This window comes from Lepus europaeus, chromosome 14 (genome assembly GCF_033115175.1).
Source record: "Lepus europaeus isolate LE1 chromosome 14, mLepTim1.pri, whole genome shotgun sequence".
In the NCBI taxonomy this organism is placed as follows: domain Eukaryota; kingdom Metazoa; phylum Chordata; class Mammalia; order Lagomorpha; family Leporidae; genus Lepus; species Lepus europaeus.
The window spans coordinates 76,584,719-76,599,233 of record NC_084840.1 but is presented as its reverse complement, the minus strand read 5'-3'; the positions used below and the strand labels follow the sequence as shown (position 1 = coordinate 76,599,233).

The 14,515-nt window shown below is 45.9% G+C and overlaps 1 protein-coding gene across 1 annotated transcript in view; it reads right to left on the bottom strand.

The window, feature by feature from the left end:
- LOC133773580 (splicing factor 45) overlaps positions 1 to 13,885 on the bottom strand; it is a 37,249-nt gene extending 23,364 nt beyond the window's left edge. Inside the window, exons 1-2 of the mRNA XM_062211004.1 lie at positions 13,773 to 13,885; positions 5,033 to 5,170 (exon numbers count right to left, since the gene is read on the bottom strand). Of these exons, the coding sequence (XP_062066988.1) occupies positions 5,033 to 5,155 (123 nt within the window). The 5' untranslated portion in view covers positions 5,156 to 5,170; positions 13,773 to 13,885. The remainder of the gene's footprint in view (positions 1 to 5,032; positions 5,171 to 13,772) is intronic.
- Between the last annotated feature and the right edge of the window lie 630 nt (positions 13,886 to 14,515).

Below are 14,515 nucleotides of genomic sequence, written 5' to 3'. Positions count from 1 at the left end.
CCCATATGGGATGCCGGTGGTATAGGAGGCAGCTTTACCCATCACACCACAGCACCAACCCCTGAAGCACACGATTTTATAAAGCCAACACTTTTAGATATACAGGGAGACATAACCTTCAATAAATTACAGCAGGAGACTTCAACACTCGACTTTTATCATGGAACAGATACCCAGACATCCTACCTGCCCCCTCAAAAATCAAACTCCAAACTCAGAATATTTTTTTAAGATAAAATTGACAAATCAAAGAAAACCAAAGGAAAAAGAAAATAAGACTCAAATAAATAAAAAGAGATGAAAAAGTAGATACTACAATTGAGGTCACAGAAATACAATAAAAAGCATTAAGGACTATTATGAACCATTATAAGCCAACAAACTGGAAAACCCAGAAAACAATGGATATATTTCTTGACATATGTAACCTATGAAAACTGAATCATGAAGACTCAGAAATTCCAAACCAACCAATAACTTCTGAAACTGAAGCCTCCTAGGACCAGTACTGTGTTGTAGCAGGTTAAGGAGCAGCTACTTGGGACATCTGCAGCCTATACTGGAGTGCCTGGTTTGCGTCCAGGCTACTCCATGCTTCCTGTCCAGTTTTTTTTTTTTTTTTAAGATTTATTTATCTGAAAGCAGAGTTACAGACAAACAGGCGGGGGGAGAGAGGGAGAGAGAGACACACACAGAGAGAGAGGTGTCTCCCATTTGCTGGTTTACTCCCAAAATGGCCCCAATGGCTAGAGCTATGCCAATCCAAAGCCAGGAGCCAGGAGCTTCTTCCAGGTCTCCCATGCAGGTGCAAGGGCCCAAGAACTTGGGCCATCTTCCACTGCTTTCCCAGGCCATAGTAGAGAGCTAGATCCGAAGTGGAGCAGCTGGGACTTGAACCAGAGCCCACATGGGATGCCAGCACTGCAGGCGGCAGCTTTACCCACTACGGCGCAGCTCCAGTCCTCTGTCCAGCTTTTTACTGGTGCAATCAGGGAACAGTGGATGATGTCCAGGTACTTGGGTTCCTGCTGCCTGAATGGGAGACTTGGATGGAATTCCTGGCTCTGGTACGGCTTAGCCCCAGCTGTTGAGGGCAATTGGGGACTGAACCAGCAGATGGATGATTTCTGTCTCTCCTACTTGCTATCATATGCCTTTCAAATACAATAAATCTTTAAAATGCAAAAACAGAAACACCAGGATGAGACAGCTTTACTGCTGAGTTCTACAAAACTTTTTAAGGAAGAAATAGCACTAATTCTTCTCCAACTATTAAAAAAAAAATTTGACAAGGAGAACACTCTTTCAAACTCACTCTACAAGGCGAGCATTGCCAAAATCAAAGACACAACAAAAAGAAAACCATAGACCAATATCCTTGATGAGCACAGATAATAAAAATTTTCAACCCAATACAACCAATTCCAATTCAACAGCACAAGAATATTTACTACAATCAGGGGGGATTATCCCAGGGATGCAAGGATGATTCAACACACACAAATCAATAAACATAATACATTACATCAACAGAATGAAGGATAAAAATTATATAGTCATCTCACCCAGAGAAAATGTTCCATAAAAATCCATTTATGATAAAAAAAAAAAAACCCTTACAAACTGGTACAAAAAGAACATATCTCAAAATAATGAAAACTACCCACAGTCAACAGCATACTGAGTTGGGAAAAGCTGGAGGCATTTCCTGTAAGATTTTTAACTGGCCAAGGTTGTCCATTGCACCACTTTTATTCCATACAGTACTGGAAGTTTTAGCAATAGTCATTAGGCAAGAGAAAATACAAAAGGCATTATAGGGACTGGTGTTGTAGTGCAGCAGGTAAAGTGCCACCTAAAACACCAGGATCCTTTGTGGGCGCTGGTTCAAGTCCTAGCTGCTCCACTTCCGATCCAGCTCCCCGGTAATGGCAAGGGAAGGTAGGGGAAGATGGCTCAAGTGCTTGGGCCCCTGCCCCCGGTGCGAGAAACCTGGAAGAAAACTCCTGGCTTTGGTTTGGTCCAGCCCCGATCATTGTGGATATTTGGGGAATGAACCCGTGGGTGGATATTTGGGGAATGAACCCGTGGGTGGAAGACTTTTCTTTGTCTCTTTGTTAGACTCCACCTTTCAAATAAATAAACCTTAAAAAAAAAAAAAAAAAAGCCTACAAAAAGGAAGAGGAGTCAAATGATCCTTGTTTGCAGACAACATGATTCTCTGAACAGAAAAACCTAAAGACTGCCAAAAGACTGTTAGAACTTAAAAACTCCGTAAATTGCAGCATACAAAATTAACAAATAAAAAAAGATCATTTTAATACATTAATAACCAACTTGCTAACAAAGAAATCATGAAAGCAAGCCCACTCACAATAGCTACAAAAAGATTAAAAGCCTGGGAATAAACTTAACCAAGGATGGAAAGACCTCTATAATACAAAGTACAAAACACTGATCAAGGATTCTAAGCACACAGGAAAAAAAAAAAAAAGTGAGGAATTAATATTGTTAAAATGTCAGAGATACCTGGACTCCCAGGTTTACTGCAGCACTACTCAAAAAGCCAACATATGGGATCAACAGGAAGTCCATCAATGGATAAGGAAAATGTATATATATACAATAAAATATTCAATCATAAAAAAATGAAATCCTGGCCGGCGCCGTGGCTTAACAGGCTAATCCTCCACCTTGCGGCGCCGGCACACCGGGTTCTAGTCCCGGTCGGGGTGCCGGATTCTATCCCAGTTGCCCCTCTTCCAGGCCAGCTCTCTGCTATGGCCTGGGATAGCAGTAGATGGCCCAAGTACTTGGGCCCTGCACCCGCATGGGAGACCAGGAGAAGCGCCTGGCTCCTGGCTTCGGATCAGCATGATGCGCCGTCCGCAGCGGCCATTGGAGGGTGAACCAACGGCAAAAAGGAAGACCTTTCTCTCTGTCTCTCTCTCACTATCCACTCTGCCTGTCCAAAAAAAAAAAAAAAAAAAGAAATCCTGTCATTTGCAGTAAAATGGATGGAACTGGAGGACACTGCATCAAGTGAAATAAGCCAGACACAGAATGATAAATACCATGTTCCTTCTCATATATGGAGCCTTAATAATGTCCATCTGAAAACAGAACAGTGATTCCCAGGGGTTGGGGTAGTTAAGGGGATGGGGAAGGACAGAGAGAGCTATTAGATAATGGTAACAAAATACAGCTATATGGAAGGAATAAGCTCTACTGTTCCACAGCAGTGGGGTTACCACAGTTCACAATAACATACAGTTTAGGAAGAACTAGAAGAAAGGAGCTTAAAGGGTCCAAACATAAAGTAATGGAAATGCTAATTATCTGATCTGATCATACTATACTATACTCCATAAAAAGGTACAAGTATTACATGTTAATAAAAAACAGATTATTGAACTCTCAAATTTCTACCATTCAGTTCCAACAATAGCAATGTTAATATATACACTTATCTCTCCTATTTGAGACTAAATTATTTTAAGTAAATTTCAGAAATTAAGGCATTTTATCAGTAAATATTTTACTATGTATCTCTCAAGTCATTTTTTTCAACTGTTTCTCATTATTGCTTCTTCTCTCAAGAAGTCCTTTTACACATTTCTTTTCTGCTCATGAAATGTTAACACTACAGATGCACACATCTGTGCTTTATACATAAAAAGACCAAGATTTTTTTTCACTGCTTAAAAATCAGCATTCACTCAGTTTGAGGGGTGGGGAAGGATATAGTCTCCGTTAAGGATGCATGTTCTAAAACATAAGAACCCTTAAAACAACATAAAGTCCAATACCATTCTCATTCTTAAAAATATTTGACACGCTTAAATAATCAGTTGACAACCATACTATTGTTTTACATACTGAAGTATTTTGAAGATATTTTCAATGTTTAACATGTACAAAAACTCAAAACCGATTACCACTGAAATGACATACAGCCGACACATTCAAAACAAATCTGCATCCCCAGAAATGTATACACATTATTATTATGATGCTGCTACAGAGTTCCTGAAAGTAAGTGCTGATTTCAAACCTCCCACAACATATAGAAGGAATGCTACTTAAACGCACACTTCTGGGGCTGGTATTGTGGCACAATGGGTTAAGCTGGCACCTGCGATGACAGTGCTCTGTACTGAAGCACTGGTTCAGGACCCAAGTTCTAGAGACTTCACTTCCTATCCAGCTCCCTGCTAAAGCGCCCGAGAAAGCAGCAGAAGACAGCCCAAGTGCTTGGACCCCTGCCAGCCATGTAGGAGATTCAGATGGAGTCCATGGCTCCTGGCTTCACCCAAGTCAAGGCTACTTGGGGAGAGAACCAGAGACCTCTTTCTCTTTGTTTCTCCCTCTCTAACTCTTTCAAATAAACAAAGCTCTAAAAAAGAAAAAAAAAAAAAAAAAAAGAAAAGAAAAGAAAAGAAAAGAAAACCAAACACACCTACAATAATAACTTATCTTTAGATGATTTTTTAAAAAAGATTCATTTGGGTCCCACATGGATGACAGGGGTCCAAGCACGTGAGCCATCTTCCACTGCTTTCCCAGGCACATAAGCAGGGATCTTGATTGTAAACGGAGCAGCTGAAACTGAAACCAGCACACATACTAGATGCATCCCCTGTGCCACAATACTGGCCCCATAACTTACCTTAAAAAAAAATACTACTACACTTTTGAGGCCCCAGCCCAGAACCAGAATTTACCAACATTGGGAATATGGCTATAGAATCAGCATTTTAAATACATTCTAGTCAATGGTTGACATACTGAAGTTTAAAACCAAGTGTCATTGTTGGAAGTTGAGTTTCTTCACTCCTATTCCAAGAAATACTTGCATTTCAAAGAACCAAGAGAAGCAGATGATTTTAAACTCTTCAATCCTCTCCTGTAAATGTTTAACACTATTCAGCCAATAAAAGGGCAGAAGAGCAAGCTAAAACCAAATTACTCCCAGTCCTACGAGGAACCCACCCTGCAGACATCTGCTCCTACATCCCGAGCTTGTCTTTACCTTTGCTTGAGTGAGAGCTGCCTTCTTCACTTGAAGCTGAGACTGCAGAAGTTTGAAGTTTTTGGACCAGCCTTCTGTTTTTGAGTCACTGGTCTCCACTCCTAGATCGTCGTACAAGGACATCTTTTCATTTTAATGCTGAAAGGCAAGAGGGGCAGGGATTAAAGAGTGCAAAATACAATAAAGATTTTAAAGTTTTTCCTTAGCATCATGGAATTCTGGAGGTAAAAGGTCCAGCACCCTTTAGGACGGATGCCAAGACTTGCATCACCAGTGCAGAGCTTACTCCAGGTATATGAAATCATGACCATAAATTATTTTAAAAATAAATCTCTAGAATTACTTTTTCTACCTATAAGATCATGTGTTCAAGTGATTCAAGAATGAAATCCTTTGGTTCCGTGGTATATAATGAGGTAAGATGGAACGAAGTTCTAGATTTAGGGCATAATTATTTACATATATCTGATTTTTTAAAAAAATATTTGAAAGGCAGAATTACAGTGGGGGGCAGGGGGAGAAGGGAGGAAGATACAGAGATAGGGATCTTCCATCTGCTGGTTCACTCCCCAAATGGCTGCAACAGTCAAGGCTGACCCACACTAATGCCAAGAACTTCAAAATCTATCTGGGTCTCCCATGGGGTGACAAGAGCCCAACCACTTAGGCCTTGGGCCATCTTCTGCTGTTTTCCCAGGCACATTAGCAGGAAACTGGATCAGAAGTGGAGCAGCCAGAACTCGAACTGTTGCTCATATAGGATACAGGCATCACAGGTGGTAGCCTAACCTGCTGCACCACAACACTAGCCCTATACATATCTGATTTTTAAAAAAATTCCATTTATCTCAATGGCAAAAAGTAGATGCTTAAAAAACACCAATTACCAGGTTTAATTTACCACAATTAGCTATCCTTTTACAGTAACAACAAAAAATTAACAATTCTCATAGAAGAACAAATAGACATCATCTCAGAGATGCTTTAATTTTGTAAATAATGACTGTTGAGGGGGGAGTGGATAGGTTATATCTTAAATACTCTGACTTCCTCACAACCCATCAAGTAGAATTTATAATCTTTTAGGACACTGATTATAAAAAGACAACCAACAATCTACATGTGACTGTGCAATACACAATATCCTTGGAGAATAGATGAATATACAACAACAAAAACAGTGACACTTAACAGGAGCTAACCTTGTCCAGCCAAGCTCAATGTTAACTGTAATAGGGACCACTAAAACCCAGCAGATTATAGATGTGGCGACCAGGATCTAGGGGATTAATTTGCCAGAAGGCACAATGAAAAACCCCTTTCAAGCCAGCCTTGAGATCATGCTAATAAATCCCAACTGTCACCTTAAAAAACAAAAACCTTCAACATCGTAAAACCCACCAATATGGCCCACTTCTTAGCCCAGAAAGCATTTTCCCATAAAAACCACCTTCTACAGAACCCTATTCCAGCTGTGCTCTGTGACTCAGAAGGAGGGAAGGAAAATATTGAAATTTCCCACCCAGGTCTGACTCAGGGCAAACATTTCTCTTCAGTATATTCTTTCCTCTCAACCTTCTCACTGCTGGGCCCTGCCATCCCAACGCCTTAGCTGACCTGAGCTGCACACCACGCAGGGCAGGGGACAGAGAGTGGACAGCAACACATATGGAACAGCTGCTTTAGTTTTAAACACAGTAACTCCCTGCCTGGAGTCCGTACTGTGGGACACTGCTGCAGTGCTTCAGTGTCCTCATTCCTTCATTCTGATTTGTAAATAAAAGGCCCCCAAGGCCACAAAGAAGAACCAGAGTTTATAAAAGCAGAGCCCTGGGGTATTGGCGGCTGACTTCTCCTCCCCATAAATATGGCTTCCCTGGCAACTCACCAATGCCGCTGACAGCAGCACATCCAACATGGCAGACCCACTGCCTTCAGCACCAAAGTCAAATTGATTCAGAAACAGCAATGCCTTGTGACACGAATCTTGAGGCACAGAGGCCAAATCAAGTAATAACCTCCATTCCCTAACTAGGATGTTTCAAATAGGATTATTTCTTCAAAGTTTTGTAAGGAATCCCCCTGGGACACACTTCTGAACCTATTTCACTCCATTCTACTTTACGCTATGAAAAGCCAGGTCCTGCTTACCCTGTCCACTGCTCTATCCCCAGATCAATACCCAACCCAGAGCCAAACAGGAAATGTGGTCACACACACAGGTAATACGCAATTCACAGAGCCCTTCCAATCATCTCCTCAGAAATTTTTGGGCAGTGATACACAGCGGCTTCTGAGGCTTTTGTGCACTTTCCTGCAGCTCACCTAGAATTCAAAACTCACTGTTCTCATATAGACACAAACATATCGTTGAACTCTGATCTAGAAAAACTCAGAGCAGAAGCAAAGAAAAACACGGAGTGTTCATCCTAGCATCATGATTCTCCAAACTTAATTCAGAAATGTACTAGCCTCCACCCAGAAACAGCCAGGCACCTCTCACCTAACTCTGTTTCAGCTTTTGAGCCCTGCCTATTCAACTGGTCTCCAAACCAAAGCCCAGTAAACCACAGGTTCATTTGTTTTCTTTAATCTTAGGATGGCAAGGGAAGACTAACACAATCTGAGAAACAAATAAACAATGGCACTTTCTGGAAAATCACAAACCATCAAAATTTCATTGCAACTCAAGTCAAACTCTAGGTGTCTACTTCTCTCAGTATCACTCTGTAAGAAACTGAAGAACTTCTTCAAAGATCTTTACAAATATGGTAGTGATAATGGAAACTGGTTACCCAAATATCCATTTAACTTAGGGGAGAGAGGAAGATTACTTTATTCATTTTTGCATCTCCAATGCCTGGTACAGAGTAGATATTTAAACAGCATTTATTAAAATGCTAACAATGAAACAGAAGTTTACATTAACCACATACATCAGTACTGAAACTAAGCAATGTCCACAGGTTCCAGTGCAAGCAAATAGTGGTGACGGCTGCACAATGTGAGTGCACATAATGCCCCAGAACCAAAAGCTTACAGAAAGCTAAAATCTTAAGTTTTATGTTTAATATATTTTATAATACACATAAAAAGTTTATAATGAAAAGAATAAGCAAAGGAGCAGCATTGAGGATAGAGGGTTGAGTGCACATTAACGCCAGTACACCTCCCTACCCAGAAAAGTCGACTCTGATGGATATGTCTCCCGACATTTCGGGGCTAAAAATCAAGCAGGGCAGAGGATCTCTGTTTCCAACAGAGTCCTTACACCTACACTTCAATATGTAACAAACATTTCATAGCTGAATTAACGAGATCTGATCAGACGATGCTGCTCCTCTGGTTCTGTTCCATTCTAAATTCCTTTTGATAGCTTTGCTCTGAAAGCTCTAGCATCATCATGCGGAAAAACCGTATGTGCATTTCAAGGTCCTCATTTGTTTTCTCAAACGTTTAAAAACACTTTAAATAACAGACACTGCTGTCATCTCACCAGTACCTGCTAGTTTTCTGTAACAAGGGCTCAGAAAGTCGAATCTCTGCACCACGGTAAACACAGAACTGTTTTCATTTTTCTTACTTTCACTGAAGTTCACAGAACTGTACTAATCATAGCAAACACACAGTTACAATCCACCCACGCATGTATGGCTTGCTTTTATTAATTATTTCAATACAAAAATCACCTGTGAATTTACCATTCAAAACAAAAGACAGGATTTGGACAAGAAACCACACTCAATTATATGGGCTACCCCAACCCATCCATCTGACTTTCCTTGAATCCCATTTGCGTTATTTCCTTGTTGTTCTCCTTTTATATAACTTTATTCACACAATTTTTAAAAAATCATTTATTTAAAAGCTAGCAGACAGATGCAGAGAGAGAAAGATATCTCTCAGCTGCTGGTTCGCTTCCCAAATGTCCACAGCAGCTCAGGCTGGACCAGGCCAAAGCCAGGAGGCCCAGAACTCAATCTGGTTCTCTCATCAACTGCCATCTCCCAGGGAGCACATTAGCAGGAAGCTGGAATTGAGAGCTAAACAAGGACTCGAACTCAGACACTCTGATGGAGTATCCTAAGGTGTGTCTTAACCGTTACAGCAAATGCTCACCCCATATTTACATAGTCAAAACGCACCTCTTCTTTAAAAGATGTACTTAATTTTTATTTCTGTTATTTAAAGTATTTATGAATATACACACAATGAAGCTGGAGTCAGGAGTTGGAACGGGGAAACAAACTCAGGTACTCCGATGTGGGATGCGGGCATCTTAACCACTAGGCTAAAAAATATACCCACTCCTGGAAATTTGTTAAGTCAGCACACAACTGGCATGAAAAAGGGCATGGAGTAAGTCTCAGAAGCATCCCACCCACTTTTCTCCCACACGTATCTTAGAAGCTTTCAGTAACCACCCTCAGATCACTACCACGAAACCAGCTGGGGTCACAGCAGAGTTTTACATGCTACGCTGTCTACTACTTTATACTTTTTTTTTTTGACAGGCAGAGTTAGTGAGAGAGAGAGAGAGAAAAAGGTCTTCCTTTTCCGTTGGTTCACCCCCCAAATGGCCACTATAGCCGGTGCACTGCGGCCGGCGGGCTGTGCCAATCCGAAGCCAGGAGCCAGGTGCCTCCTCCTGGTCTCCCATGTGGGTGCAGGGCCCAAGCACTTGGGCCATCCTCCACTGCACTCCCGGGCCACAGCAGAGAGCTGCACTGGAAGAGGAGCAACCGGGACAGAATCCGGCGCCCCAACCGGGACTAGAACCTGGGGTGCCAGAGCCGCAGGCGGAGGATTAGCCAAGTGAGCCGCGGCGCCAGCCTCTTTTTTTTTTTTTTTTTTAAACGATTTATTTATTTATTTCAAAGAGTTACAGAGAGAGAGAAGGAGAGGCAGAGAGAGAGGTCTTCCATACACTGGTGTACTCCCCAGTTGGCCACAACCACCAGAGCTGCGCACATCTGAAGCCAGGAGCCAGGTGCTTCTTCCAGATCTCCCACACAGCTGCAGGGGCCCAAGCACTTGGGTCATCTTCTACTGCTTTCCCAGGTCACAGCAGAGAGCTGGATTGGAAGCAGAGTAGCCAGGGCTTGAACTTGTGCCTATATGGGATGCTGGCACTGCAGGCAGCAGCTTTACCCGCCACACCAAGCCATCGCGACCTCCCACCCCCATACATAAAAACATCCCTTAAAGATGGGTTGTTTTCGGCCAGCGCTGCGGCTCACTAGGCTAATCCTCCACCTGCAGCACCGGCACCCCGGGTTCTAGCCCCGGTTGGGGCGCCAGATTCTGTCCTGGTTGCTCCTCTTCCAGTGCAGCTCTCTGCTGTGGCCCCGGAGTGCAGTGGAGGATGGCCCAAGTGCTTGGGCCCTGCACCAGCATGGGAGACCAGGAGGAAGCACCTGGCTCCTGGCTTTCGGATCGGTGCAGTGCGCCGGCTGCAGCGCGTTGGCCGTAGCGGCCATTTGGGGAGTGAATCAACGGAAGGAAGACCTTTCTCTCTGTCTGCCTCTAACTGCCTGTCAAAAAAAAAAAAAAAAAAAAAGATGGGCTGTTTTCGTCCTCATCTTTTTTTTTTTTTTTTTAAACAGGCAGAGTGGATAGTGAGAGAGAGACAGAGAGAAAGGTCTTCCTTTTGCCATTGGTTCACCCTCCAATGGCTGCTGCGGCCGGCGCATCACGCTGATCCGAAGCCAGGAGCCAGGTGCTTCTCCTCGTCCTCATCTTTAGTATCTCTAGCTTGGCAATATGCTTGGAACACGAAAAGTATTCTATAAATATTTGCTAGGGGGCCGGCGCCGCAGCTCAATAGGCTAATCATCCGCCTGGTGGCACCAGCACACCGGGTTCTAGTCCCGGTTGGGGCGCCGGATTCTGTCCCGGTTGCCCCTCTTCCAGGCCAGCTCTCTGCTGTGGCCCGGGAGTGCAGTGGAGGATGGCCCAAGTGCTTGGGCCCTGCACCCCATGGGAGACCAGGAGAAGCACCTGGCTCCTGGCTTCGGATCAGTGCGGTGCACCGGCTGCAGTGCGCCAGCTGTGGCGGCCATTGGAGGGTGAACCAACGGCAAAAGGAAGACCTTTCTCTCTGTCTCTCTCTCTCACTGTCCACTCTGCCTGTCAAAAATAAATAAATAAATAGATAAATAAATAGATATTTGCTAGGGGCCGGTGCTTTGGTGTAGCAGGTAAAGGCACCACCCACAATGCCAGCATCCCATTTAGGCACTGGTTTGTACACTGGCTGTTTCATTTCCCATTTAGCTCCCTGCTAACAGCCTGAGAAAAGCAGTAGAGGATGGCTCAAGTCCTTGGGCCCCTGTTTTCCAAGAGGGAGACCCAGACGAAGCTCCTGGCTTTGGCCTGGCTCAGTCTTGGTCATTGTGGCCACTTAGGGATCTCTAACGCTTTCAAATAAATAAATAAATCTTAAATATCAGTTGAGTAGGTGGAATGTATGCATTATTCAAATCACATTATTATGAAACAATTAAATATGCAGACCTGCTTTTTAAGGACACAAGGCAAGCAGAATTTGAGATTAGTATCACAAAATAAAACTGCAAACCAAAATTCATCGGAGGAAAAACTACTACCACCATCCAATCAATAATGAGTCAGGGTCTGCGTTCTAGCACCTAAAGCAGCAGGCTTCAACAGAACCTTTGTGTCACGGAATAGAAATTCAGGCATCAGCTGAAGCCTAAAGGATACGGCAAGTATACACAGAAAGAGAAAAGGAAATCTGAGCGGTGGCGCGCTCTGACATCCACACACACATAAGCTATCAAAGGGCATCTGCCTCACGTATTAGACCTAGGACGCCTGTTGGAAGAATTTACCATGGACTGCAAAGTCCGCCAGTGCCCCTGGAACTGCGGTGTTTAGCGTTCTTGACCATTTTATCACTAGGAAAGGCTCCAGTTTACCAAACAGGATCACCTCTTCCCTGCGGGGAATAGGGAAAGCTCTAAAAAAATTCACAGCTGGTGAAGAACAGAAAGCTAACTTAAAACAAGCCAGGCAAGAAGAAATCCACTTTGGGTAAAATCACACTCGGGAGTGTACAATTTTCTCAAACTCCCCCATAAAGGAGAGCTTCGGTTCCACAGAACTCCACAACAGAACAGCTCTGGACTGTTAACACTTCTTGTATGCCTTCTGCATCTGTCTACCTCACACCCAACTGTCTGTTCTAAAAACTCTACAGTGTACAGCAGGCTGCTTAATCAATCCTAAAAATAAGATGTTCCCAGTCTAGGCTACTACCCCCCATTCCCTAAGTCATTCTACTCAGCCTATATTCAGGAAGAAGGCGGAAACTGAGTTGCCTCATAACTTAAACACTGTGAAAGAGAAACACAGACTTCATCTACCACTCCTGCCTTTGCCCCTTTTGCCCCTAGAATATTCTCTTTCCATCCTATGCCTGGTTTTAGCAATAAGTACTTTTTTTTTTTTTTTTTTTTTTTTTTTAGATTTAGTTTATTTGAAAGACAGAGAGAGAGGTCTTCCATCCAGTGGTTCACTCCCCAAACAGTCACGACGGCCAGCCAGAGCTGAGCCAACTGGAAGCCAGGAGCTTCTTCCGGGTCTCCCGCATAGGTGCAGGGGCCCAAGTTGAGGGGCTTGGGCCATCCTCTGCTGCTTTCCCAGGCACATTAGTCGTGAGCTGCCTCGGAGGTGGAGCAGCCGGGACTGGAATTGGTGCTCATAAGGGATGCCGGCTACAGGCCGGGGCTTTAACCCGCTGTGCCACAGCGCCAGCCCCGCAATAAGTACTTTCAGTGGCGCCTTCCCAGACTTCTCAAAGGACCCACCTGCACGATCCGATCCCACTCCCCCTCCAAGCACTCCCTCCTTAAGCCTTTCTCTCTGCCTCGCCTGCAGCGTCCAGAACGCGCCAGGTGCTTCACTTCTACAAGCTTTGCACCTGTTCCTTATCCAGAGCACCCAGTCCTCACCTTGCACACCTAACACCTCCAGGATTCCGTATAAGCATCGCCTCCTGTGTGAGGCCTCCCCAAGACCCCGCCGGCTCTAGCCGCTCAGCTCAACCCACGTAAGGGTCTCGCGCCTGTCTTCCCAGGGACCAAAGTCCTGGAGAGCAAAGATACCCTCACGCACCTCGCATCCTCCCCGGGCAAGAGCGGCAGCTCAAACCTCGAGACTACACAGGGCCGAGGCCGTGCCGGGATCACGACTGCCTTCCCCTCACCAGGCGAGCTCCCGGCTCTGAGAGACGCCCACATCTGCCGCCCTCAGTCCTGAGATCCGGGAAGCCGTCGGCTCTTCTCCCTCCACTTCCCGAGCCCCGGAGAGGGGCGGCTGTGCGAGGCCAAGGCTGGGCAGGGGCACACCCCGACCTGCCGAGCGTGGGAACCGCACAGCTTCGTCAGGACACGGCCCACGTCGCGACAAAGGAACGCTCTCGTAGTTCCCAACAGCCCGAGGCAGACTCGGCGGGAGAAGGCGACAGCCTGCGTAACCGGGGGCGAGCGGAGGCCGCGGAGAAGGCGGACCGCAGGGCGGGTGGAGACGGCGCGCACTGCGGGGGGCTGCCGTGCAGGCGAAGACCCCTCCCCGGGGCTCGGGCCGACCAGGCCGGAACGCCCCCGCCTCTCCTGCACGGCCTCCAGCCGCGGCCTCGCGCCCAGCGTCACCCGGGCGCCCAGCCCACCTCGTCCCCGCCGTCAGGTGCCCGCCCGCCCGCAAAGGCGCGACCTACCCAGCCCGCCGCGCCGACTTTGCCCAAGAGCCACGACGGCGGCAGCGCGCAGCCGGGCCGCACTCGCTGGGAACCTGCAAACGCCAGCCCGCGGCCGCAGCCCACCCGCAACCGAAGAAGCAGGGCGCGCCGGCGCGGGGTCGGGGAGAGCGGTGGCCGACGGGAGAAGCGCGCCTGAGCTTGCGCCCGAGCCCCGGGCGTCTTGCCTCACTGCCCCCTCCCGGTGGGAGGACCACACAGCAGGGTCGCCTCCACTGGCGATCTCTTCCACCAAGAGGGGGCGCCGTGGCGCAAGGTTTCCAAAGTCCAAGTTGGAGGCGCGTGGACCCTAAATGGTGGAGAGAAATGGTCCCACGCTTTGCTCTCTCGTCGGGGAGAAGAGAAAGCTCCCCTCCCAAGGTTCGCAGCCATTTAAAACCAGTAGTTTATATGTTAAAAAAAGCATGCAAACAAATCTCCGTAGGGGAAATACTACACGAGAATGGCAGCCAGCACTGAATTAAATGTAAAACCACAAGAACATGCCGAGAGCCAGTGTATGTGGGTGGGTGGGTGGCACAGCGGTTAACACGCAGTTTGGGATGCCTTCATCCCATACAGGAGTTCCTGGATCGAAGTCCTCATTGCCCATCTGATTCCAACTTCCTATGATGTGCACCTTGGGAGGCAGCAGGGGATGGCTCAAGAACTTGGGGCCCCTGCCACTCACGTAGGAGACCTGGATGAAGTTCCTGGCTCCTGGC